Here is a 27,265-nt window from a genome sequence, read left to right on the forward strand (position 1 = left end):
TTCATTTCATGTACATTTATCCTTCTCTCTTCACGTTTTTGATTCACCCATCATTCCATGTACTTTCTTTCTAGAGTAAATTGTAGCAATAGTCCCTCAACTTTAACTAAATTGAAGCAATGGTCTCTCAACTAAAAATCAATTGTCATTGGTCCCTCAACTCATCAAAACGTGCAACTATGATCATTTTCGTCAATTTTGTTAGAAATTTTGTCAAAATGAGTCACGTGCCATGCACATGAGGTTGAATTAAGAGGCAAATATGAAAAATCAAATAAGAAAAAAATTACATCAATGGTCCCTCAACTTTAATCCAACTGGAGAAATTAATGGTCTCTCAATTTTAACCCAGTTGGAGCAATGGTCATTCCAACATAATTCATTATAACAGAATTCTGACAGAGTTGATGAAAGGGAATATGGCTACACGTTTTGATGAGGTGAGGGACCAATTGTAATAGATTTTTAGTTGAAGGACCATTGCTCTAATTTGGTTAAAGTTGATGGACCATTGCTATAATTTAGGGAACTTTAACGAAAACTGATATTGTTCACTTTAACAAAAAACCACATTTTTATACTAAAAAATCAATTTTGGTACTATTCACTTTACTCTTTATTTTATCTTTATCGTTAAAACTCAAAGTTTTCAAATTATTTTTATTAGTTTTCCTTACTCTGCTTTCTATATAATTGAAGACTGAAAAATGAAAACAAATTTGTTATCGAACACATCATAGATATGATGTTTTCTTTTATGAATATTAGATTTGGTGTTTGTGGGTGCTTTTTTTTTTTTTTTTTTTTTGTTTTGTTTTAATCAGCTTCAGAAAATCTTTTTAAGTTGTTCAATGATTGGGTTGTTGTTGCTTCTATTATTATTATTTAATCATGTATAGAAATTGTGATAATTGGGCAAACTTTTAATCAAAAAATAAAGCTGTGGTTGCATGTGATCCATCTCATATAAACACAAGTTGAGTGGGAAGACTCCAAATAAATTCAATTCTTATGTTTCTCATTTGAATTAAAGGAATTCCTACCAAGCCGTAGAAACAAAAGAAGAAAAAAAAAAACAATCATAAATACAAATTGTAATTATGCATTATTAGAATTAAGCAATTTTTTTTCCCCCAAAAACTAACTAAAATAATAAATGTTACATAATTTTTGTTTTCTTTAGGTAAAACGATATCTTTATTGAAATTAACCCTTAAGAGGCCAAATTATGGATGAATACAGCCCTAATGAAATCTGAGGGTTCCTCGAACCATACTTTTGAGTCATCACTATGTAAATTGGACTTAGATAAACAGTGAGCTACTCCGTTACAACTATGAGGAATATACAAAATCGTATACCTTGAGAGACTGAGACATCCAATCCTAGACATCCTTAGCTATAAATCCAAGACTCGAGAGATCCCCAAGGTATTTCATCTGTAACCATTTGAACAACGCATTTTGTTTTACCCAAACCACTTGAACAAAGTTAAGGTCAGAAGAAATTAAGTTTCATCTATGAATTTATTTAGTTATCGAAATAAAAAAGTTATGATAAAATCAAAACAAATTGTATTTTATCTTCTAGAAAATAAAAGAAGCATGAATTTAATTGATGTGACATTAGCAAGATAAAAGGGAACATTTTTTCTCACCATCTTAAACTTTGATGTATGTTTACCATGCACCTAATCATTTTTCGATTGTTGTTTTACTTAACATTGGTTAACTTTTTTCATAATTTAAAAAGTAACATTTAATATAAAATTTAAGTAAAGTTAAATAAATAACACATAATAAATAATTAGATTAGAAATATAATGAACGTACACTCTAATTATGGTTGCGAGCAAAATGCACTCAAGATAAAATGATTGAAACGGTAAAAAGGTAGCGAGAAAATTAGAAGGAAAAAAGGCAGAAAAAAAGAAAAAGGGTCCCACAGGCAGAACTGCTGAAGCTGAGCATTGTCTCTTCCTGTGTCTCATCTCCATCACTCATACATGGGCACTTCCCCGTCTCACAGTGCCCCTCTGGCCTCTTTACTCTTTAGAGAGAGAGAGAGAGAGAAGAGGAGAGAGCGACATAGAATCTGTCTCTTCATATGCTTGTGCTATATTTACAGGCCTCCCAACGGTTCTTTACTTCTTTTTATTTGGTCCGCCTCGTCACCTACTCTCCAAAAACTCCACCTCTTCTCTCTCTCCCCTCAATCTTTCTGTTTTTGGTGCTGAATTTCCACAGCATATACAGTATTCGATTTTCTTTATTGGGTAACTATCCTCTCTGGGATATTTCCATTCCTTTTCTCCATCTGCCAAGACCCAGTTACTATTTCCCTTGATAGATTAGTCACTTGGGTTTTCTTCTCTCTCTAGGGTTTTGGGACACTTCTTTATCAAGGGAAAATAGAAACATACTATGAACTTTTTGGGGTTTCGTTTCTTGGGTTTTTCTGAAACAACTTTCAACATTTTTCCCATCAAATTTTAATTCCTTTGCTCCAATTTTGCAACTCCAGAAAAAAAAAAAAGCCCGTTTCTCAGGTGTTCTTTCTTTTTTAATCACACAAAAACTGCTTGGCCTTTTCCCACTTTTCATTTCAAAAAAAAAAAAAAAAAAAACCATTTCTTCTACTTTTAGGGTTTAGGGTTTTGTACCTTTTCAAGTTCCTCTCTGTCCTTTTAAAGCAAGGATTTTAGCAACTTGAATTTCAACAATTCCATGACTTCATCTCACCTGTTGTGCATGCTCTTCAATCCAACAGCCTGAGTTTTGTGTTTCTAAATTCTCTGTCTTCGCCTTTGGTTCCTCGGAATCGTCAAAAGATGTCTTCGTGTCTAAGAGGCGGCGGAAGAACCTATGCCTTCGAGCTTGACATAGTCAAATCGCCGTCCACATCAACCTTCACCTCCACCTCTTCTCCGTCCTCAACTCTCTCGGAATCCAGCAACTCCGGCCTCGCAATCTCGACGAGAAAACCTCGTACCCCTCGAAAACGGCCAAACCAAACATACAACGAAGCCGCCGCATTGCTCTCCACAGCGTACCCCAACATCTTCTCTTCCAAGAACTTCACAAATCCCAGAAAATTCACTAAACCCCACGACTCTTTCTTCGACCAATCCACAGAATTGCTCCTGCCCTTCAGAGTCATCGAAGCCGAAAATGCCGGGTTCTTGCTCCACCTCCCAATCCGGGAAAAACCCAGTTCCCAATTCGAGCCCAAGTCCCTGAATTCGTTCGAGAAACCGTGCCGGAGTCCCGGGGAATTCGATTCCCAGCCGAATTGCAATTCCGATTCCATGGAGTTGTGCGACGTGTACAATTTTCAAGAGGAAGACTTCGATGCGGAGTCGATTCTCGACGAGGAAATTGAAGAGGGGATTGATAGCATCATGGGAAGTATGAGTGTGAACATGGACTTGGAGGATGAGTCTACAAATGGAGGTGCGCAAATGAATAATTCAAATCCGAACTGGAATTCCTGTTATGGGTACCCAATGGGGCTCGGATTTGGCGGGAAATTCGAATTCGGGTTCGGGTCGAGAAGAGGAGTGAAGCCGTTGAGGCACGTCGATAATGGGAACTGGTGGAGTTTTCCCACCGTCGATGTTCTCGAAATCTCGCCCAGATTCAACAAATCTCAGTCGTGTTCCGCCCCGGCTCCAGCCGCGGCCACAGCCGGGAAGAAGAAGAAGAAGAAGGTGGAGAAGCTGTCGGTGTTGGAAACGAGAACCGCGGCGGAATTGCCGAAGGAGGCGAATCCGATTCCGAAGCCCCCGGCGGAGGAGGAGCCTGGGCTGATGCTAAAACTGGACTACGACGACGTTTTGAATGCTTGGTCGGACAAAGCGTCGCCGTTTTCGGAGGAAATGCCGGGATCTGATGCAGCGGCGGGGAATGATGTATCTGTACGTTTCTCATCTCCTGCCAGGGAATCGAATTCCGGGAAAACTTAAACGTGTTCAAATTCCGGAGCTTGAAAAATAAAATATAAAAAAAAAATCAGTTCCCCTGTTTTTTGTCAGTCTATTAAAGTCGGTGTGCAATTTCTTTTGGGCGTTAATTTATTTTCTGTTACCATTTTTGGTTTGATATTTTTTTTGTTCATTTTTTGCCCGTTCCGTTTTTTAGTATTTGTTTTTACTTCACTTATTTTTTCTTAATGTACATGATATCGTTGTTAAAAAAAAAAATCTCAATTTCATTATCCTTAAAACTTCACTTACAAAAATTTTGGGAGAACAGTTGTTTAAATTATTCTTCTGACTAATATTATCTTACGTGATACTGTAATTGTAATGAGTCGTATAATTGCATTCGCTAAAAGAAATTCTGAACCCTGACTTAACAATTTTTAAGCTCAAATGACAGAGAAGTCACTTGTATTTTTGCCAATCCGATCGCTTTGCCGTAAGTGCCAAAGTATTTATTAGTCTAAAACAAAGCATAAATTTAATTTTTAATTTACAATTCATTACTTTTTTTTAATCTTTTGGGTCAAAATCAAAGTATTTTTTGTGGTTTTTCTTTTTGGACACAATCATAAATATTTATTATTTTATTGAAGGCGGTATTGGTTATTTTCTAGGTCCATAATCTATTGGGAAGTCAAGAATGTACAATAGAATGACAGAATTGTCCTTGTATTTTTGTCTATAACTTATTATTTTGTTGATCATTGGGTTTGTTTTGGGCAGGCCAGGTTGGCGCATATTGATTTATTCTCGGATGTTGGAGGACTAAGGGAGGCTAGCGTGTTGCGCTACAAGGAGAAACGACGTACCCGCCTCTTCTCTAAAAAGATCAGATACCAAGTCAGAAAAGCTAATGCCGATCGACGACCTAGAATGAAGGTACATTTTTTCTTCTAAAACATTCTTTTTTTTTTTCTCTCTACAAGTAATAATAATATATACTAATTTATCTAGACGATGTGGAAAGAGATTTGAATGTGGGTGCAAATGGTGAAGCACACTAATATAGTAAATTTAGCACCGAATTGATGAATTTGAGCCCAAAATAAACGAAAAAGAAAAATAAAGATGTCATGATTCTTACTTTACAACATGTTTCTCATGATTAGTATTTATGTTTTCTTCTCTTTTTTCCCCTCCCAAACCTTCTCTCCATTCTCTCATTCTTGTTAGTAAAAACTTACTTGACAAGTAACTAAAGATCAATGTACACACCATCTTATTAACAAATAGAAGTTCAATTGAGAAACAAATTAGATCGGCCAGACAGAATAACAAAAACTTATTTTGATACAAGTGAGATATTCTATTTTAATCTAATTCGAACTTCGGGGAGAAAGATTTTAACTTGTAAGAGTGCACGTTCCGTTCTAAATAATATGAATACACTCACATCTGCAACACCAAGCCTCATTTTAGTTATACTTGTTCCCTATCATAGAAACTATATTTTTGTTTCAGGGACTGATGTTGGTTTCTTTATTTTGTTTCAGGGAAGATTTGTTAGAAGGCCACATTCTAGCACAAACGTTCAAAGACAAAAGGAAATATGATGATTTTCCCCTTGGATCATGGCCATAGGACACTTTCTGGCCCCCTCTTTCTCTTTCTACCCTTTTCCCTTTGTTTTGTTAATTAATTAAGTAATTAGTTCTCCTGTTTTGTTAATTATTTTGACTTTTATGTTTCTCACACTAGCAAAGAAGCCAAAGAGATGAAGACTAGACTAGTTACTTTTTAATGGGTAAAGAGATTTTGTTGTAGGAGGCCCAAGTAGCACATAAATCAAGTTATTTTAGTTGAAATTATTTTGGGTTGTTATCTTCGATGATAGAGTTTTGGTTTTTATATGCGTATTCATATTTCTATTGAAAAGTTAGATTTGCATTCCAACTATTTTTACAAATGACTCATAATCAATCCGTATAGTTTTACTAACTAGATCTCACGTTTGTGGTATTTCTCTTCTAATATTGTCATGTTGGCTTCTCAATGAAATGAGGAGGAGTTTCTCCTCAAGTTATGAAATTTTATGAAGTGAAGGAAGGCCAACCTCGTTTGTTGTAATCACGTGCACTATTTTGGTTTCAATTGCCATCCTGCATTCCACTCACAATTATCTTAGCTTTTAATATTCAAAATGCACAATGGTTTGCTAATTAGAGCAAGATATATTTCTCTATCGTGTTAATCTAGCCATAAAAATACACTAGCATATAATGACCTTAATTAAAAGCAAATCTATCATTATAAAATATAGTTTTTAGGGATAAAATATAGTTCTTTGGGATAAAATAAGTAGTACAATTCATCGCTCATCAAGTGACTTAATATGTCTCAAAATATGCAGCTACTGCGTGTTTGTTTAATTACAGAAGTTTGGTTGTGAGGTTAAGTAGCACATAATGGAGTTATTTTTGTTGTAGTTTACTTGGGTTGCTCTCTTGTATATAATGGTTTCGGTTTTCATATGCGTATAATCTTTGTTCTGGAAAACTAGATCTCGAACCTTCACATTTCAATTGTTTTACATACCTCTTGTAGTGAATCCTAATATGTTTACTGACTAACTCGTAAGTAAGTGGTATCTCTCATTCAATTTTGAAAACAATCGTGAAAGTTTGAATTGTCTTTCTCTACTCTAGGTGTTCAAGGCCCAATATGAGGTGGATTATAGTGCAAGACAGCTAGGTGCACTCTCTACACTGTTTGGTTTATCATAAAAATTCATGTTCCCTATGTTTTGTTTTTTTGTTTTTGAACAAATGATAATATCTACACTAAGGGGTGGGGAAGTGGGCTAAGTCTCACACTGGGCTTGTAAGACCCCACATCTCCCAGGGGAGTGGATCCTCTATGCCTTATATGTATATTCCCATCTTTACCTAGCACGAGGCCATTTGGGAACTTATTGGCTTCGGGTTCCATCAAAACTCCAAAGTTAAGCGAGTTCGGGCGAGAGCAATCCTAGGATGGGTGACCTACTGGGAAGTTCTCATGTGAGTTCCCAAAAACAAAACCGTGAGGGCGTGGTTGTGGCCCAAAGCAGACAATATTGTGCTATAGTGGAGTCGAGCCCGGGATGTGGTGGGCGCCTGGGCAGGGATATGACAATTTGGTATCAGAGCCAATCCCTAGCTGGAAGTGTGTCGACGAGGACGTTGGGCTGGCCGGAAGTGCGCCGACGAGGACGTCGGACCCCTAAGGGAAGGGGGTGAATTATAAGATCGCACATCGCCCAGGGGAGTGGATCCTCTATGCCTTATATATATATATTGCCATCTCTACCTAGCATGAGGCTTTTTGGGAACTCAGTGGCTTTGGGTTCCATCGAAACTCCGAAGTTAAGCGAGTTCGGGCGAGAGCATTCCCAGAATGTTTCACATCCCGGCCCGGGACGGATCACTTCCCGGGCCCGCTCCACCACCGTAGCACGATATTGTCCGCTTTGGGCTTACCATTCCCTCACGGTTTTGTTTTTGGGAACTCACGAGCAACTTCTCAATGGGTCACCCATCATAGGATTGCTCTAGCCCCCTTCTCGCTTAACTTCGGAGTTCCTACGGAACCCGAAGCCAGTGAGCTCCCAAAAAGCCTCGTGCTAGGTAGATATGGGAATATACATTTGGATCACTCCCCTGGGCGATGTGGGATGTCACAGAATGGGTGACCTACTAGGAAGTTCTCGTGTGAGTTCCCATAAACAAAACCGTGATGGCATGGTCAGGGCCCAAAGCGGACAATATCGTGCTACGGTGGAGTTAAGCCTAAGATGTGGTGGAGGCCCAAGCCGGGATGTGACAGGGCTAGCCATAATAATGTGGTTGAAATTCGCTTTTAGTGAGAATTAAACCTAAGACTTTTCACTTTCAAGTGAAAAAGAATACCATTAGACCGTAATACTAAGTAACATGTTCCCTATGTTTCTTTATAACAAAATTCCCTCCTATCGCTAGAATAATTTTTTCCCATTTTTTAAACATGAACTGGTTTTTGAAAAAAATTTCAAATTGTGTCTTTCCTAATTTTCAATTCCCCCATTTTTAATACAAAATTCTACAATTCCAACTTTTAATGGTCTGATCAAAACAATTTCAAGTCAGAAGCGGACCTGACTACATATATTTTTTCATAAGTACAAGGACATTTAATTAAATCTTAAACTTTATTTTTTGTCCCTTCATGTGCAAAGGAGTAAAGCTCGACTCACCAATTGCCATAAAAAAGTTTAATCTACCTCGCATTATGACGTTGTTTCCCGTGAAACACGTCAAGAAAATAATAAAATATAAAATTTTGACAGCATGATTTGAGGGGACGACATGGATTATATGGTTCGGATAAATCCGGATAGACAGATATCCATTTTAATAAAAGAACGAGACGACGCCACTTGGTGTCCTTCAAATTATTATCCTTTCTTCTTTTTCCCCTGCAACAGCAATGAACACACTCACCAACTCCACAGTCCACTCCATTCACAGTAGCTCCCTATCCACCTGGTACTCTTCTTCCTTTAATTGCTCTGTCAAATTTGTTTTATATTTTAATTTGAATTTCTTATTCGACTGGTAAATTTTGATTTCCCCTTGAATTTTTTATTGATTGTTAGATTGTTTAAATTTCGATTGACATAATTTGTTATTCAAATTGGGGGTTTTGCTGGGTTCCGGGGTTGTTGAGCTCAACGCCATCATCGGGGATAAAATTGACGGACTTTACATATTTGTGTTTGAATTTTCGAGATAGTTTTGCATACAATCAATGCGCCTAGGGTTTCAAAGAAACAATTGTATTAAAAATAAAATGGACAAAATGCAAACAAGTGAATGAGGGATCAACCAAAAGCTCACTCAGCCCTCACTTAGTACCACGGTCTAGTGGTATCCATCTGATTTGTAAGTGACAGATCTTAGGTTCGATTCTTGCAAAAGGCGAATTTGAACCACATAATTATGAGGCTAAACTCACCCCCCTAGTGTAGATAATATTGATTGTTCAAAAAAAAGAAAAAAAAAGAAGAAGCTCAATCCATTCCATACAAAAGGGAACCAAAATCTTTAACTTTAATTGGAAGTACTTTTGCTTTCGAAATTTCCTTAGTTGGATCGTAGTAGAACCCCAACCTCTCAAACTCATGTATGCATTCTGGAGTATTCCTTTCCCCAAAACTAAGTTGATTATGTAATTACAATATTTCGTTTATTTTTAAATTGCTTTTAAGATTTGTCTCCTCTTCCTCATTTTACAACAGATGGCATCTCTTGGAGAAGAGTTCCTTGACCATACCCTTGAATTTATGCGTCTTGCTATGGAATAGGTACTGTTGAGGCTGTAATTTTAAGTTTTGGATAGTAATCGGCGGACTAAATATAATATAGTAGGGTTGACCTGGTGTTTTTGTTTACCAGTGCCTATTAGTGTTGTTCTGGTTCCCATCTTTTAACAAAAATATGTGTTGCTGTTGATGGAAACGCTTAGTATCATTTGAATTCAATTGATGTGCATGCCGTTACTTTATTCCTTTTATGGTTATTTTTTGGGTGATTAATTTTTTCTATGCTTTCTGGTATTTAACTTTTATATTTGGTTATGCTTTCGTATTTGTAGGCAAATGAGGCTTTGGACAACCTCGAAGTTCCTGTTGGGTAAGATTTCCGATAATTGCATGAACTCTATTTGTCATGCTTTTAAGAGTCTTTATGAAGGGAAATCTATGAGATTCATGTGGGATTTCTAGTGACTAGCATGCATATACAATTCAAAATTTATATACGAAAGCAACGGAAGCATGTCATACATTTTATCAAAGCTATAGTCATGCAAATCCCCTTCAAGATGCATAGGTTTATATAAGATGCATCAAAACAAAATTTATAAGAAGAACAAACTAGAGGTTTAGTTTTATACCTCTTGATCTAGATCTTAGACCAAGGATGGACCACCTCCAAGATCTTTGCTCCTCAAACTCCTTGAGCCTAGCCTCCCTCCTTGCTTCCTCCACTTTGTATAGTAAGTGCTCCTAGGTTCTCTTCAAGTTTCCAAAGATATGAAAACCTCTAAAGATCCTCACCCACTTTGTAATGAGAAAGATGAAGGAATAACCAAAAGGGTGTATAGATGATTAGTTAAATCACCCCCTTGGTGGCCGGCCCTTTGTGTTCAAGAGAGAGAGCTTTTCTTTTTCTCTTTTGTTGTTTTAGAACACATCAAAACCCTAATGAATCTTTCACTATAATGTTCCTTTTATTACATAAAGAAACAAGTCATCAATTGACCTTCTCTCTCCTTCTCTTTGGCCGGTCATATGTGTTTGGTTTGGGCTTTGGGCTTTTAATTATTTCAAGTCATCCAATGCTTGAATAAAAGCCCAATGGGTTTTGGCCCAATGGGCCTAATTAAACCCGAACGTTTCTATAAGCCCAAAACGATCTTTATCGCTTTTATGATTTCTTTAGACTTTCTAAATTAATCAAAACACTTAATTAATCCAATTAATTATTTCCTTCATCCATTAGTTACTCACTACAAGAGTGTATTGGTGAACAATCTTTTAGGTTCTAATTAGCAAGGCAGTGAGGTGATTGGCACCAATCCAATTGATTATCCAATCACTTAGTGAATTAAAACTTACTTTTAATTCACCTTCCTTTTGATGACTACATTTAATCATTTAGAAGAACTCACAAGCCATGAGTGACATCTAACCATATATCATGGCTACCCAAGCTAATGTAGAAGTTATTCGGAGAACCTATTCAGTTGGAATTACAATGTAATTCGATCCTTCTCTAAAACAATACTCTCAATCACATTACTAGGGTATGGATTTATAATGTCAAACCCCTAATGTGATTATTCCTTCTTATATGATTCATTTGAGACGTATAGGAACGCTTTCCTTTATTACGCTCGATACTTCGAGGATTAGAGTATTCATCCTCTCTTATCGAGGATTAGAGATTCCTTGTTGCGCATTCACTTGCCTTCATGGCTAAGTGGCTTAACCCCAACGATGCCTTGGACACTCGCGAACGGAATGACTTTAACATAATCAAAGATTAAGTACTTAACCACAAGACAACGACGATGCCTCAGGTCAAAGGATTACTTACATTATTCCAACCATTAGAGTTACTTGCTTGGACATGTGAGTAGACCTCCATGCAAGTACTCTCGTTCGATTGTGTTCAGTGAACTCATTCCCTTAATGAGCACCTACATACTTGTCTTAGTGTCGCTACACGAATGGGATGAGACTTTCCATCCTTCCAATTGAAGCGGACATAGTATGTACCGGTCTATGGATTGTCAGTGTCCCTCCGACAATCCTATGACCAGGAACCTTTTTGGACATGATGGTTATGAGAAGAAGGTCTCTGTAATCTAACATCATTAGGTTACTTCTTCCATCGATCCATTGTCCATGGATTCACTATTTAGGACATATTTTGTTCATTGAGATAGTCCTAATTAGTATCTTTGCCTTCCGATGTATAAGAGTCATATATATACATCAATTCATTGTCCTGAAAGGTTTCTTCCAAAGATTGACTTTCAGGGCATATTTCCAACACTTTATACCCTTGAGCTTTGTACTCACCTGTTTTCCCCCTTTGATCACATTGTTGTTATCTCGACTCTCTTTTCGATCTTGTTCTTTGAGGTATCCGACAATGGAATGAACTTAGCAAATAAAGTCTACAATACTTTTGGAAACCCTAGAACTAAGCCTTCTCTTCTTTTGGCTGCCTCTCTTTTTTCTCCTAGCTTTTTCAGCCCTTGTCGCATCCCATGTATAAGTGTAGAGTGCAGTTTACACTCCTGTAATCTGATTAGGTCTCCTAATCTATTTGCGATAGGAAAGCACACTTGCATTCTTATTTTGTTTCTGCTTTTAGGATTCCTAATCTAATTGCACATGACAACTTAATTCTCTCGTAATCCTTGTAGGACAAAAACTCTTTTAGGGTGCAATTTGCCTTAGCATTCATAATACAGTCCTAAACAAAATAGTACTCTAAAAATATCTTTGAACCTTCTTTTAGCAGCTCTGGAAATCTTCAAGAACCTTCACCTTGGCAAACTTCTTCTTGCCTCATTGCACCTCAAGTGAGGAGGCTCCACCTTAATCAATCAACAAGATGTCAAGAAATGCTTGATTGTTTTTGCCGACACTTTCTTTTTAAGGAAATTTGCAGCGTTGTTGTCATGCAAACCTTTTCAACCCAAATCTCCTTGGTCACCTTGAGTCTTCCTGCGTTAGTACTATACCCACTCCATAAAACACCCTAATTGTGATAATGTTGATTCCCCTATAAGACATGGCGAATCAACCCCCCATTAAAACTTTTTCATTGTTGACCATCTTGTAGGTATCAAACCATTCTTTTACTACACACATATGGAATGTGCTTCTGGTATCCAAAATCTAACTTGTGAAAGCCTTGGAGCCTAATGTTGTACAATGAAGCTCCTCGTCACTCTCTTCTTCGATGATTGCATTAGCTGAACCTGAGCTTCATTCCATCTTGGTTTTCTTCTCCTTCCAAATCTTGTTGTTCCTTTTCCATTGATCGGTATAACCACATTCAAAGCAACCTTCCTTCTTTTTTTTCTTTTTCTTCTTGGATTTTGACCAACCCTTATTGCTATTCTTCTCTTCCTTCGTCTTTTCCCGTCCCGTCCCCTCTCATTTCCTAAGGCATTAGGGCCTTGAGAGCTTTCAATTATGTCATTCACTTTTGCATATGACTGAAGGGGCTTGAATTACGTCTTCAAGTTGTAGGGACTTCTTTCCAAATAATAAAGTTGTTCAAAAGTGCTTGTAAGACGAGGTAGATACCTTTGCAAGATGATAGTCATATCATCATCTTTGTAAGTTTCTTCGATCTTTCAAAGATTGGCTATGCAATTTTGGATCCTGCATACTTGATCTTCAACATCAACTCATTCTTCCAATTGAAGCCCTAATAGTTCATCCTTGGGAAACAGTTTATTAGACACGGTTTTTGCCCATATAACTTTCTCCAACTTGTCCCATGCTTCCTTAGCAGTCATCGTTTCAGTGATGTTGGCTTGACTCATTTTGTGAGATGAATCTCGATGGAACTCTTGGCCTTCTTAAGAATCTTCGTCCATGTTGCTTCTATCATAGTCGTACCAAGGAGTGCATCATCCAACTCCTGCTGTATCAATATGCTCTTCATCATTCTTTGCCAATTAATGAAGTCATCCTTGCCATCAAAATGTTATAACCTAAGCCTTAAGCTTTTTAGGTTTATGGTCTCCTTTCCACTGGCCATCGCAGGAACACTTTGAACCAAGCTTTTGATATCAATTGTTGTTATTTTGACTCTCCTTTGGATCTTGTGATGTTTCCGTCAATAGACTAAACTTAGCAAATAAAGAATAACTAGAAACACACAAGATTTATACTAGTTCTACCGAACTTTTGTCTAAGTCCTCTTGTGATTTCTCTAGGTAAAGAAACCACGACTTCATTGATTAATAATAGAGTATACAATACTTTTGTAAACCCTAGAACTAATGCTTTTCTTCTCTTGGTTGTCTCTTTGTTTTCTGCTAGCTTTTCAACCCTTGCTGCACTCTATCTATAAGTACATGGTGCGGTTTACATTCTTATAATCTGATTAGGTCTCCTAATCTATCTGGGATAGGAAAGCACACTTGCATTCCTATTCTGTTTCTACTTTGAGGATTCCTAATCTAATTGAACTAAAAAACTAGTTTTCTCCTAATCCTTGTAAGACAAGAATATGTGCACCTTAACTTTCCTAATTCAATCCTAAACAAAATAGGACTAAGAAAAAAAGGAACCAAAACCTAACACACATAATTGCTGGAAATTGGTTCATTTACCTTGGGGTAATGCTAGGGAGACCACATCTAAACCATCTATTAGACAAGTAGGTCCACCTCTATTAGAGAGATGATTTAGCTGTGGTTTATTTTACTTTAGCTTGTTATATATGCTTAACTTAAAAATTATTCTCATTCTGAATTTTGAAAGCAGGCTTTAAGCTCATTTGGGGCAAGAATGTAGGGGTAACACAACTTTTCACTTTATTAAGTTTCCCAAGCCGAATTAAAAAATGTAAAGTATCATACGCCCATCTCATCTTTTTATTCTTCTCATCACCTTCTTGAAGTTGGATACAACATGCGCTCAATTGCTTCTTTTGTTAAAAATCAAGGCTTATTTTGTATTAATGCATTTTTCTAATCTATAAATTTGATTGAACAACTGTGTGATTGTTGAAGATGGGAAGGTCATAGCCTCGGGAAGAAATCGAACTAATGAGACACGAAATGTAAGTTTACCATTGGTTCTGAAGCTTAAGAAGCAATTGTTCCTGTTTATCTGGATATTTGTTTCTGAGAATTCTTTTCATTTAGCGAAAATCCCAACACCTTGTCATGTTTCTAGTTTTCTCATAAAAATATTTTTCACATTTTAATTGTGTATCTCATAGGGTATGTTTGGGTGAGGGACCTCAAAATTCTAAGGCATTTAAGCAAGATAAAGAAGAAATGGATCACAAAAAAGTTAGATAGGAAGAAGTAGGAAATGCACCACATATGCATTGCAATGTGAGAGGAATTTCTAAATGATTTCTTTCAGGTAGTCATTTGCAAATCCCTTTTACATGCCTTTTGTAATGCTCATGTGGTGCATTTGTAATCCCTCTCATTTAGCTTTTTGTGATCCATCTCTTCATCATTGGATCCCTAAAATTTGAAAGTTCCTCACCCAAACATACCTTAAAGACTGTTTTCCTTGGAACCACAAGGAAATGATGGAACCCAGTTAATGCATTTACTCAAATATCTTGATGATTGTTCATTGTTTGTGTACTTATTCTTGCATCTTCAATGTGTTCCCCGTTTCAATGTGGTTGGGTGGATCTTCAGTTCGATCATGCTCGTTTACTGTTCTTATATTTTTCCTGCCTTCTACTTTGACCCAAAAGTACTGCTCTATGGTTAACTTCTTGGATCAAATGTTTCAAAATATACTGACTATATAAAACATTCTTTGGGAGTCTTTCTTACATGTATATCGTTATTATAATTTATAAGATTTGTGTTTGGTACTTGTTTGCTTTGTTTAATGTTCATGAGAACTATGTTTCATATGTAAGCCTTATGAAATTGGAATATGAGTTTCTTATTTACTATGCTCGTCATAAATTTGCAGGCTACAAGGCACGCAGAGATGGAAGCCTTTGATACTCTTCTTGAGCAGTGGAGAGAACATAGGCTTTCAAAGTTAGAAGTTGCCGAAAAGTTTTCAAAATGTAAACTCTATGTTACATGCGAGCCATGCATAATGTGTGCAGTGGCTTTATCATTTATTGGTATGCTCCTTTTCTTATAATTTGCATATAAATGTTGACACTTTTTTCTCTTTCCCTTTGTCACTTGGATCAATGTATAGGTGACCCTTCCTCCCATGTTTAGGAATAAAGGAAGTATTTTATGGTTGTGCCAATGACAAATTTGGTGGGTGTGGATTAGTATTGTCGTTGCACTTAAGTAGCTCTGAGCCACAAACGAGGTTTATTTCTGAACCCACATCACAAGCAAGATTTGAGTCAGTTTTTGTAGTGTTTTCCCTAGTCATTATTTTCTCTTGGAAATCTTTTACCAACTGTTACCTTGTTTTGATGTACCTTTCTAAGAAACAGTTCTTGGTCCAAAAATTGTAGGGAACTACATAAGTATCTTTACCTACTGTGAATGGACAGATACACGCACCACAAGATTCATATATGAAATGCATTTTATGCATATATGCACATAATTTCCATCTTCAATTTAATATGACAAAACATGAGATCTCTTCACTAACGATGGTGTGTTGAGAATGTCTGATGATATCTTTTCGTTATCAATATTATGCCGAGTTTTATTGGAGGAATGTGCCGATGAGAGGAGTTCGAGTTTAGGCCTTAAAATTTTTCTTATGGTTGATTGTTTCCTCCATATTTAGTGGTAGGATGTCTGCACCTAATTAGTGGATTCTTGATGAGTTAATCAATACGTTCACCTTGTTAGATAGCACAAACAATCCTAACATATAGAAAGAGGATGTTGCCTATCATGGACTTGGCTATAAGAGGTGAACTGGAAGTGTTTTTTTTTTTTTTTTTTTTGTGATTCCTTAGTTGTGTTAGGATTTTTGGCTCGTCAAATATGTCCTAGTCGGTTTGGGTTTGTTTTAGGAAAATTAGATGAATGCCGATTCTTGTCCTAGAGGGATTAGGAAAGAATTTCAGTTTTCCTTATTCAATTTAGGTTTGGATTTCTAGAAGTCTATTTGGATTTGGATAAGTGTAATTTCCTAATCCACTTAGAAATAGGAATTCAATCAACCTTAGGACATGTAAACCTGCCCTATGCCTATAAATAGGGTGCGGTAAGGCTTAATTTTAAGAGAGAAAACAACCAGAGACAGCCGAGAGTGAGATTAGTTCTAGGGTTTGCAAAAGTTCTGTAATCTCTATTATTAATTAAAGGAGCGGTGATTTCTCTACCTAGAGAAATCACAACTGGATGTAGGCAAAAGTTCTGCCGAACCAATATAATTCTTTTGTGTTTCTAAGTTTTTCTAGATTTGTTAGTTTAGTCTATTGCCGTTGGTTACCTTAAAGAACAAGGTCTAGTGGGCGGGTTTTTCAACAAGTTGTAGATAATGCTGAAGAGGTTGTGCAAAATTTTCTGTATCTTTTTCTTTAGCGATGATGAAAAAACGCAAGGGAAGCTATATCTTTCTGGAGACTGTATTCTATTATTTCACATATGTTTACATGTTATGTCTATTATTGCAAATATGTTACATGTGAGTCTATTATTTCAAATATTTTTACATGTTAAGTCTATTATTGCCATGCGGTGCAAATTTTATAAATTATAATCAATGCACTATAATGTTCTTGGCTTCTGTCTCCGGTCTTGTAGCCAACATGATTGTCTCTCAGTCGCACATTATGTATGTTGAATAGTGGTGCAACTCCAGAGGGGAAAGGTTTCAAATGCACTGAAGGGATATGGCAATAGAAGCAGTCTCTCTTTTTCGCAATTTTTATGAGCAGGGAAACCCTAATGGTATAATTTATATTTTCTGGAGGCTAATCGTTACTTATACATTTTATAATTTGTCAAATGCTTTACTCATTGGAGGATACCAGTACGTAGTATAAGTTTGATGTCATAATCACAACCTTTGTTAATATTTGTTGCTTGTAACATTCATCATCTGGTTGAAGTATTTGAGCTTTTTCTTCATTTCTTTAACTGATCGTATTGTTTGGTTTCTCTCAGCTCCAAAGCCTCATAGACCTCTTGCCCAACAAGCAACACAATGAGTACGTAGAGATTCAGTAGTTTCTCACCTCGTTTATTAAATGGTACAGTGGAATCCTTTTGAGTTCATTTCTGTTATAATCTGATTGTTTACTTGCTTGATTGCTTTGCAATTTTTCTTCTTTTTACTTTCTGCTTCTCACCTTTCTCCTCTTTTTTCACTGTTTAATGTAACAATTGTTAATTTGATTTCAGGGGTTAAAAATCAAGTGTAAGACCAAAGCAAGACGTTCCTAAGGTTTGCAACAGCCCGAAATTGGATGTTTCAGGACTTCGGAAGGGGAACGGTTGAAAACTTTGGAAAACTATACAAAATACATATCTCTCTTCTATATTTTCTACTATCACTACAATTATATTTTTTACTTGAATTAGTAAAATTTTGGAATAAGCTTAGTAGAAATGTAGAATTTGAGAATTGGGTTTTGTGGTTTGTGTTTTTCCTTCCCCGTCATTCTAACTTATGGTGTAGGCTTTCTAGAAGAACGATTGCTCTTCAGAAATCTAACATGCTATGTTGTCGGACTATGACTTTACATTTTACATTTAGACGTTCAACTACGTAACGTTTTCATCCAGTGTAAGATTGTGGTAAGAAGAAACTAACTCTTTATTTATTTATTTATTTCATGTTTCAGAAATTTATCAAGAATCAGATTTAACCTGAATTAAGATATTATCAAAGGTTTTCTTTAAAAATATAGTTTACAGTTCAATTATTCTGAATTGTTTTGAATAAATAAATGAAATTAATTCAATTTGATTGAATAAAATGAATTAATTCATTATTCACAAATAATTTTGGTTTGATTTAGTTAATGTGATGTAATGGAAGTGTTGGAGAAGTGGGAGCTTGAGTATGCAAATTGTTGGTATCAAGCTATTGAATTCACATGATAGTTTCGAAATGAATGTCATGATGAGAATTCAACTTAAAAGCTCGCTTGATGTCTAGGATTGACTTGATTTGAATAGTCCACTAGATCCGATCAACGTTGAATATAAATATGAATGTTAACCTACATATTTTGTGACATGAAGGTAGAAGATAGACGCATCGTGAAGTTCCACTCAATCCTACCATTTTTGTGATTATTAGGAGGGATAAGTTTTCTTCATGATTTCTCTTTTTTCTACCTTCACTTGGAAAAATATGCAAGGGACAATGCTAGCAACCTTCTCATTTACCTTCTCGTTTCAATCTTTGCACGTCTACTCATGTTATGTGTATTCCACTAGCATGCAAAATTAAAAATTTAATTATTTTTTAATTAACTAAAAGAAATAATTAAAATGTTAGTTTTTGAGTAATAATGGAGTACATGTTAGCTGAAGGGAAGTGAGAAAGTTGAAATGACCAAGCAGTACCTTAAGATGTAGGGACGAAAAGTGAGGAAGTTACAATTTCAAGACATGTGCTATACAATTCTAAAGTCCTAAAGAAATTTCCTAGTCATATGATGATCGCATCTGAAATGTCTGTTCATGTCGTATTTAATTTTTTTTGTCTCGAACTAAGCATGTAGAGACACGAGATAGGCATGAAGGATATAAAATTGAATATACTAAACACTAACCAAACATACGAGGAGTAAAATGGTGCGTGTTTATAATTCCCAATACTAATTGAGCAGCAACAAAAAAATAATCGATCTATAATTATTGAATTAAACTGGTTAATGGACTGTGCAAGGACAACCCAAAGAATAAAAGTGTTAAAAGGCATAAAACCCATATCCCACTCTGTCTTCGACTCTTCGGTTTGGTTTCCGTAAACCCCTGTTCCTCGTCCTTGTCTGCACACAAACAACAGACAATGGCACCTCTGCAGCATTCTTGCCTTTAGTTGAAAGCGCCCAACAAACGGTAATGTTCTTCCTCTTGCATGTGTTGGGCCTTTGATACTTTGCACGTCTATGCTATTGGTGTCCCAATTTCTTATATATATATATATATGTATGTATATATATGTATGTTCTTGATTTTCGTTTAATTTGTTTAGTTTTATATGCTTTACTCTTATCTGCATATCATAACTGTTCTATAGAATTTTGTGCGATTGATTGCAAACATTGATGCCATTATTATTGAAATTTGTATAAACCCCAATTGTGCAAGGATCTAGGTTGCTTTTCCCTGTTGGGTTGACCAAATTGGGTCCATTTACATGCCCTTGCTCCCCATTTATTAGATTTAGTTAACACTGATTTGGTTTAGTTTTGATGTAAGAGAAACGAAAGCGAAATTCGGGTTGGTTTAATATCTGACGCCTGTAATTGGGGTTGAATGTCACCACTTATCGTTAGAACCAGATTTTAGTTCGTCTATGTGGAACAGTTTTGAGTGGTTGATCTTATTAGGTCTTTGTATTTATTTCCCATCCATCTTAATCTATGAAGAAAGACGGCAAAAGTAGAGAATTTCGCAAATTTATTGCCTCCGATCGTAGGGTTAATGTTTTGTTAAGAGTCAATATAATGCTGTTTGCATTCTATATTTGCTTTCATGGGCTATTCGGCGAGTGATTTATTGTAATTAATGAAACTCGAAAATGTGGTCGAAGTTCAATTGTATATATCTATCTAGGTTCTGTATTGGTACTGTATGAATAGTTTCATTTCAAGTAATATTCCGTAAATGCAAGGAATCTGTACTTTTTATGCTATTAAAGTACTTTAGTGTTGCGATCAAGGAAAGATGTGTATCTAAGTGTGTAGGAAATAAATGTGGAATACGCGTGGTGTTATATGATACTGCATAACGGATGCGTTGAACTTTTAATTTATGTGTGGCACTACACAGACTACCCAACCCACCATGAATTTGGTCTTTGTAGCATGCTTCCGTGCTAATTTGCAAAATAGACATACTAAATTTTAGTCCGTACATTGCCAGGTAAATAAAATGTGGTTATCTAATTGATATGTTTTTTAATTTCACACCTCAAATAGAATGCACAGATTTCTTCAAGACTAGAATGCACAGATTTCTTCAAGACATTAGAGAATATGCTTTGTGATTTGATGGCTTATGCCCACAACCTGACGATGTTTTAGTTATTTTCCAGTTACGAGTTTATTAATGCTTTTGAATCTTGACCTGAAAAAAGGATGAACTAAGATAATGCTGTTAAAATATAATTGGTGTCAATTTCAACAAAGTTTGATGTATCTTCTTGGATATGGCATGCTACAAAGCAATTATTTTTATTCACCAATGTGGTATGGAAAGTATAGTGCCTTGTGCTTGGATAATGTACGTTATGGGGAAGTTATTGCACTGCATCGCTTCTCTTTTTCTAGGTGTTTGAGGTTTTTCCTCCTGAGGCAGAACAGGAGCTTTGAAAACTGGATGTTCAATTCCTTTGTGCTGCGGACGTGAAGATCTTGTGGAGATTTGATTGGGAGTAGAATTCTGATGATGAGTTCGGTGGTTGGAGCACAAGGATTGGCATATCACATAGTGGGACTGTAGCAGATTGTAAGCATGTACATTTTGTGCATGATATGTGGTGTGGAAATGCCCCATGTTTGATTCGGCAGGTAGCAGATGATTTGGTCTATGATGGAGGTGTGCCTCTTGAAACTCTATGATTTAAACTTGAATGACTAGGAACTCGTTTTGGTGGAGGATTTCTTCTCATACTTTAATTGAGTGAAGGTTGGTGGACTTGCGGTCTTGGGGACAGTTGAGTGAGGTGGAGTTTTAATATGGGGTAGCCCTTGGTCTGGAAACTTTGTTAGTGCTCTTTTGGGGCAGGGAACATGATTCGTTATAATTTTTGGTGATTGAAAATTTGATCTAAACGGGCGGGTACTATTTAATAGATGCTATATGTGGAAGAACGTTTTGTTTATTGGTATCGTGAAAATAGTTTCCTCGTAAGCAGCCTTCCTTAAGTATAAGGAATCTTAATTTTCATTTAGTTAGGTTTCCAAGTATTGCAATAGTTTGGATTATGCTCATTAGAGGATTGTGATGATTAGTTACTCAAAAGGGGAAGCTGCTAGTTCTGCATATGTTGTTTCTTTGGGGTCTCATATTGATGCTGGGATCTATCAGAAGTAGAGAGGTTTTGTAAGCAGTGCCAATGTGTTTGTTCTTGTGTTTGTGATTCACATGGCATTAGAAGAATTGTAGCACTCTGAAGTATGCTAGTCATATGGGTCTAGGGTAAATTCTGCTGGTGTATGGTTCCAGCAGGCCCATTAGTCTTCAATTTCCTATTTCTTTAAGGATTAGGTTATTTCCTGTTTTATTAGGTTTAGGTCTTGATCAATCACACGTTATGTACCCTTTCCACAGATTTAGTGATTGAATAAAATTGATGGAACTTTGCTTCTCTCTAGGTTTGTGTGATTTCTAGAATTCCTACTGGTGTCATCGCATTCTGTCATGGAGTTAAAGTTATTAAAAGGATTATTCTCTACATGTGTTATTTTGGAACCTTTAAAAAAGTTTGTTTACTTATTTATGGGGGGGGTTGTATTTTATTTTATTTTGTTCAAACTTCTCTTGGAGATGCAGTATGAAAGTGGGGCTTACGCAAAAACGGGTGTTTGAGGATATTTCTTACCATAAGGAAATCAATTAGGGTTTAATCCTTTTTCTTTCCTTGGAGAGAAATTTTATAATGCTGGCCCACCTAAGGCAGCTTCTTAAGTAGGTTTGACAGTAGATTTGTAAGCAAACAGTGGAATCTGTAAGTTACTTTTTCTCTGTTTGGTTGCCCCCTACCTTATTAGAATTGCTTGGTGATAGTAGCTATTGTTGGTGATGTGTTTGTGGAGTACCATTGAGGGTTTTGTCATGCTGTGTGTCTCAGGAAAGTTTGTGTTACCTGTTTGCTTGGACGATGAAGAGTCTCACTTTCATTTTCTGCTTTTTATTTTTCCCTGTCTGCGTTGAAAAACTTACCTTATGAAAGTGAATTCATTTGGAGAAGTGCATGGAAATGTACATACGATCCCCATTTTTGAAACTTGATCCATTTTTTTCCTTGTTGGAATCAGAGAGGTTGATACGATAGAAAGAAGAAAACTTTGGGGGATGCCTCTTCTGTCATATGAAACTCATATTTCAAACATTTTAGAGAGTGAATCAGCGTGTTACTGTGGTACTTGGAAGCAACGGACACCAGATATTAGTGAGGTGGTTTCAGGTGAAATGTTGATTCTGAGTTCCTTTCCTAGTTCAATTGAAGCTGTTATATTTTGTGTATCTAACCATGGGTTTCACGATGCCTTATGTGATTGGATGCCTGGTGCTGAAACTTGGCAGATGTGTACAAAATGCGATGATCATTGCAGCTGCAGAAGAGCTCAACCAATCTCTGAGAGAAACAAGAATTTTGATGATTCCCGCCCCTTGATTTTTCCAAGAAGCTCTTCCCAGCTTTCAGCAGTCACCATGTCAGAAAGTTCTGCACCTAATCTCGTTTATAAAAGGAGGAAGTTACAAGGAAACCGTGTCACCGTGTTTCCAGGAGAGCGAGAAAACACTATAAGTGGTGATTTTTTTTCTTTTCTAAATTCTGAAGCTTCTACAGTTGCTGCTAAGGAAGAACTTGTATCTCAATTACACCATGAAACTGAAGCTACTCGAGCTCATTCTGTAGCTCGTCGTTTATGCAAGAGAGTTGGTCATGTTTTAAATTCAGAATCTTGTAATGGATGTTCTGCTGGTGAGGAATTAATTTTCAATGAAGCACCTAAAAATAACGTGCAAAAACTTTTAGAGGTAAGCAGCGTGAATGATAGTTGCTCATCATCAAAGTCAAATATGGAGCATGTTTCAACTTCTGCAAAGACTGAAGTAGATGAAACAGCTGAGTGCTCCTCTTCTAGTGCAATAGTTATGGAGGCTGTGGGAGACCTGTCTGAAAGGGATCTATGCATCTCTATTCTTAGAAGCCATGGACTGCTTGGGGATTCTCAGGTTACCATGATCGGTGGTTCTGCTGAAGACACTGACACCATTAGCGGTGAAATCCATCGCCGGTCATGCAAAATTTGTAGTCGTTCTGGAACCACTTTGAAAATGCTAATTTGTGATAATTGTGAAGAGGCATTTCACATGTCATGCTGCCACTCCCGTATGAAGAAACCACCTATTGATGAATGGTTCTGTCATTCTTGTTTGAAAAAGAAACATAAGATTTTGCAGGAGAAAGTGACATCGCCCAATATCACGAGTGTCATGAGTAGGGAAGCATCATCCAAGGGCCAAATGAATCCCATAATCTTAATGTTGAGAGACATTGAGCCGTATACAACTAGTGTTCGGGTTGGTAAAGGGTTTCAAGCGGAAGTTCCTGACTGGTCTGGCCCAACAAATGGGTATGTTTATTCTGTCATTTGCTCTCTTAACTCTTTTGATGCAGTTGAAGTTTATATGTTGCCTTCACTAGTTGGATGGATATCCTTGTGAAAACAGCTTGCTTTCCTTGTCTCTCTTCCTTTTGATTAGTCACATTTCAAATGATGTACTATGAAGGTAGCCACTATGTGGTTTATATAGGAGGGTAGGGTAAGTAGTTTCATTTTGGTTTTTGTGCTATGAATCCTTGTTTTCAGAGGACTTAGCACGCCAGGTAGGACAGATCTCATTGCTTGTGCTGCTTGTATTCCTAAACAATTGGCTGGCTGTCCTGCATAGGCACCTGTGTGGGATCTTTTTTTATCATGTGTTCTCGTAAAGAAAATTTTCATAATCTGCCTTTCCTAACTCTGGTTTGAATCCTTATTTTCTTTCATTTTGCATGTTACTTACAACTTACAAGTTACAACTTCTGTTATTTTGATTTGATACAGTGATATCAGTGGCATTGGTGAACCTTTGGAACTAGATTCGTCGGAGTATGCTAGATTGCATGTAAGTCCTTGATCTGTATTTGTATATGTAATCAGCTTTTTCATTTGGCATGGGAAGTTTGGAAATTCTATGGAGTAATGACACATCTTTCTGTTGTAGGGGCTGAACTGCAATAAACCTTCTAGACATAGCTCTATAGGTAATTGGCTTCAATGTCGAGAAGTTGTAGATCGCGCAAATGGAAATATATGTGGAAAATGGCGCAGGTAATTAATTTATGGCTTGTGTTAACGCTTAATTGGAACCTGTGAAGGTCGTGATCTGATTATTTAGTTGGAAATTTTTCTGACAATATGTATAGTACTATATTTGAGTGAAATTACTTTAACGGAGAACATGAAACACCAATATGAATGGATGCTTGCTGTTTGTGACTTGTCAGTCTGAACTCTGAAGTTGTACAATTATCTGAGAGAGAACTCCAGTCCAAGACTGATGGTTCTTTAGAATTTAGATACTGGAAGAACGCATCGAAGATGCCCTTCTCTCCTTTCCTGTCTGTTGAGGGGTTCTCTCTCAGGGGGTTTTTGTCGGGTTTTCTTCGGTCTTAGTGATTGACTAAGACTTGACACAATGGCACTGGATCACAAATTCCAAACTCCAAACTTGTTTTCTCACAAATTCCAAACTTAATTCATATAGGTAGCTCTAAATTGTTTAAAGTTACACCACAAATCTGCTGGCTGGATTCTTTTTTTATGGCAATTGTCTCGAAATATGCAAGTACACAAAATAGTTCATGATGAGTTTTTTGGTATCTTGATATATTACCTAATACTTATGATCTAAAGTTGTTCTTATCGCTTTTTTTGATCGCTTGATTGCTTTTCTACTTTTGTTCTTGATTATGCTTGACATTTTAACAATTTGGAAGATTCTTGTATATCAGGGCTCCTCTTTTTGAAGTCCAAACTAATGACTGGGAGTGCTTCTGCTCTATCCTTTGGGATCCAAGCCATGCTGATTGTAATGTGCTTCAGGTGGACCTATCACTGACACTCTTCATGTCTCTGTTTATAGACAACGTTTGGATTTTTAGATCGTATCATATGAAACTCTTAGAACTAGAGTAGTAGCAAAAAAAGGGATCACAATTTACACTGCTAGAGATACAGATGGTTGGGATTGCATCACAATGATTGTGCATCTCAACCATCCATATCGAACCTGCTGAGGGTTATTGGGATTTCATTCAGTCATTGGATTTTGATTAAACATGACTGAGATGTAGTCAATAGGGTATCGAGCACTTCACTATTGTTTTAGTATGTCAAATAATGTATTTTGCTTTCTTCACTTCGGTTTTGTCTTTGTTATATGCTTTCTTCACTTCATTATATGCTGGTCTGTCTGGTGTCCATCTTTAAATCTAACGTTATCTCTCTTCTTTTGTGTCTGGCTCAGGAACTGGAAACGGATCAAGTTCTAAAGCAACTGAAGTATATTGAGACGGTATTTTCCAGGCAATTGTTCCAATAAATAAGTTTTTGGATATGTTAGAGTTCATTTTAGTTGTATAGTATGATAAGCAAGTAGTGGTATGTGGAACCAAGAGTACCTCTCGAAGATATGAGACAAGAGTCTTAACAGACAATAACTTTACTAAACTAAAGAAATTGCTGACTTTTAAAGGACCCAATGAACAAAAAGGATAAAGAAAATAGGTTTACACTAGAGTTTCCAGAACAACTATGTTGTAGTGAGTTTCTGGCATATCTAATACTTATACGCTGTTGCATCGTCTCACATTAGCATGCTTTTGTTGAAACAATTACTTGAAATACTATTTTGAATTCTTATATATGCATAATGGGTCGTAGGAGCATAATATATTGGTTTACCTTGTATGATCCTTGTGGTTTATCTTTGGGTTCTTATTATTTCTTATGATGTGTAGCTGAGGCCGCGGTTATCTGCTAAACAGCATACTTTGGATGGAACCAAGAGTGCCGGTGAATTGAAGAAGCCCATAGTAGGTACAAAAAGTATACAAACTCTATGATATGGTGAGAAGTGGTGTAAAAGCGTGTATAGAACCTGGCTCGTCAGTCATTGAACATCTTATATATCAAATCGAGTTAGAAATTTTGACCACAGTTAACTGGATTATGGTTTTTGTAGGCAAGCGCACGAGCCTCTCTCTCTCTCTCTCTCTCTCTCTCTCTCTCTCTGTGTTAAGCCTAACTTCCTTTTTAAGTTACCAGTGTTTGTTGTTTGCACAATGTGACAAGTCATTGCTGCATCAAGATATAAATTAAAGTGGTTCTTTTTGAGGTTGCAAAAGAAACTCTGAAACTGAAGGTGCTTTTGTGTAGTCCAAAATTCAGGGTGGAGCTCCAACGGTTATGAAAAGAAAGCAAACGATTCTTCCAGTGGGGAGAAACTGTCTGAGTAAGGTAGCTCTCACATTCGACGGGAATAGTGTGGGATCGGGTGGATCAAAACACGTGGATTGACGTTGGTAGGGAGAAAAACTTGTCAGACCACTACTTGATATAAGAGTTGCTCCAGTTAGAATCGCCAAGTCATTTTCACACGTCATTTTTAGCTTATCACATCCTCTTTATTTATGGTTATCAAATTTAATAAATCAAACAGAATCAACGGTCAGGATTAAACATGAGTGTGTAAGAGGTTGAGGCTGAGGCAAGTCATTTGATTTAGTAATGAAAAACTGGATTTTTTCTTTACTGTTTAACTAATTGCCCCCAACAAGAAAGTAAAAAGAAATGTATATTTTTTTTTTTTTATTAAGAAAATGATATTCCAAACTATTCTAATCTATAAAAACAACGATTCGAACTTAAAAACAAGGGGTGATGACATAACCTTAGCCGACTGACCATTCACATTTGATCTCTAATTATATGATTACATGTTTAACTTGTTCCAAGTCTCTTTTTTTTGGGCTTTTTTTTAAAAAGAGGGACAACTGAACGATGAATGCGACCCCTAGACTGCGACAATTTCACACAGAATGAATGATGAATGCACACAGTTGCGGCGTCATTCTACTCCTAG

The 27,265-nt window shown here is 36.6% G+C and overlaps 2 protein-coding genes and 1 long non-coding RNA gene across 13 annotated transcripts; all 3 read left to right on the forward strand.

The window, feature by feature from the left end:
• Positions 1-2,145: 2,145 nt before the first annotated feature.
• LOC137732062 (protein CHLOROPLAST IMPORT APPARATUS 2) lies at positions 2,146-5,790 on the forward strand. 2 transcript variants are annotated; one of them, XR_015958026.1, is made up of 3 exons: positions 2,146-3,916; positions 4,711-4,861; positions 5,476-5,790. XR_015958026.1 is itself a non-coding variant. In XM_068471358.2 (3 exons), the coding sequence occupies exons 1-3, from the start codon at positions 2,831-2,833 to the stop codon at positions 5,533-5,535; spliced, it is 1,302 nt and encodes a 433-aa protein (XP_068327459.2). In that variant the 5' UTR covers positions 2,146-2,830; the 3' UTR covers positions 5,536-5,790. The 2 variants fall into 2 exon arrangements, 1 of the variants encoding a protein (XP_068327459.2); XM_068471358.2 differs by having other exon boundaries at positions 4,706-4,861.
• An 8,453-nt stretch (positions 5,791-14,243) lies between these two features.
• LOC137730695 (uncharacterized) lies at positions 14,244-16,579 on the forward strand. Its single transcript, XR_015957569.1, has 3 exons — positions 14,244-14,316; positions 15,204-15,303; positions 15,444-16,579. It is a non-coding gene; the product is annotated as an uncharacterized LOC137730695 (long non-coding RNA).
• Positions 16,580-18,955: 2,376 nt separating this feature from the next.
• On the forward strand, positions 18,956-26,340 carry LOC137730555 (uncharacterized). Of its 10 annotated transcripts, none has more exons than XM_088687571.1 (9): positions 18,956-19,237; positions 20,674-20,941; positions 22,384-22,532; positions 22,652-23,709; positions 24,193-24,244; positions 24,344-24,450; positions 25,134-25,224; positions 25,649-25,696; positions 26,142-26,340. In XM_088687571.1, the coding sequence occupies exons 4-9, from the start codon at positions 22,652-22,654 to the stop codon at positions 26,244-26,246; spliced, it is 1,461 nt and encodes a 486-aa protein (XP_088543697.1). In that variant the 5' UTR covers positions 18,956-19,237; positions 20,674-20,941; positions 22,384-22,532; the 3' UTR covers positions 26,247-26,340. The 10 variants fall into 10 exon arrangements, with proteins under 10 accessions (XP_088543697.1, XP_088543700.1, XP_088543694.1 ...); XM_088687568.1 differs by having other exon boundaries at positions 19,058-19,237; positions 24,184-24,244; XM_088687569.1 differs by having other exon boundaries at positions 19,058-19,237; positions 20,702-20,941; positions 24,184-24,244.
• Positions 26,341-27,265: the final 925 nt, after the last annotated feature.

The sequence above is a fragment of the Pyrus communis genome, chromosome 16 (assembly GCF_041283825.1).
Source record: "Pyrus communis isolate YQ-2024b chromosome 16, ASM4128382v1, whole genome shotgun sequence".
NCBI classification, from domain to species: domain Eukaryota; kingdom Viridiplantae; phylum Streptophyta; class Magnoliopsida; order Rosales; family Rosaceae; genus Pyrus; species Pyrus communis.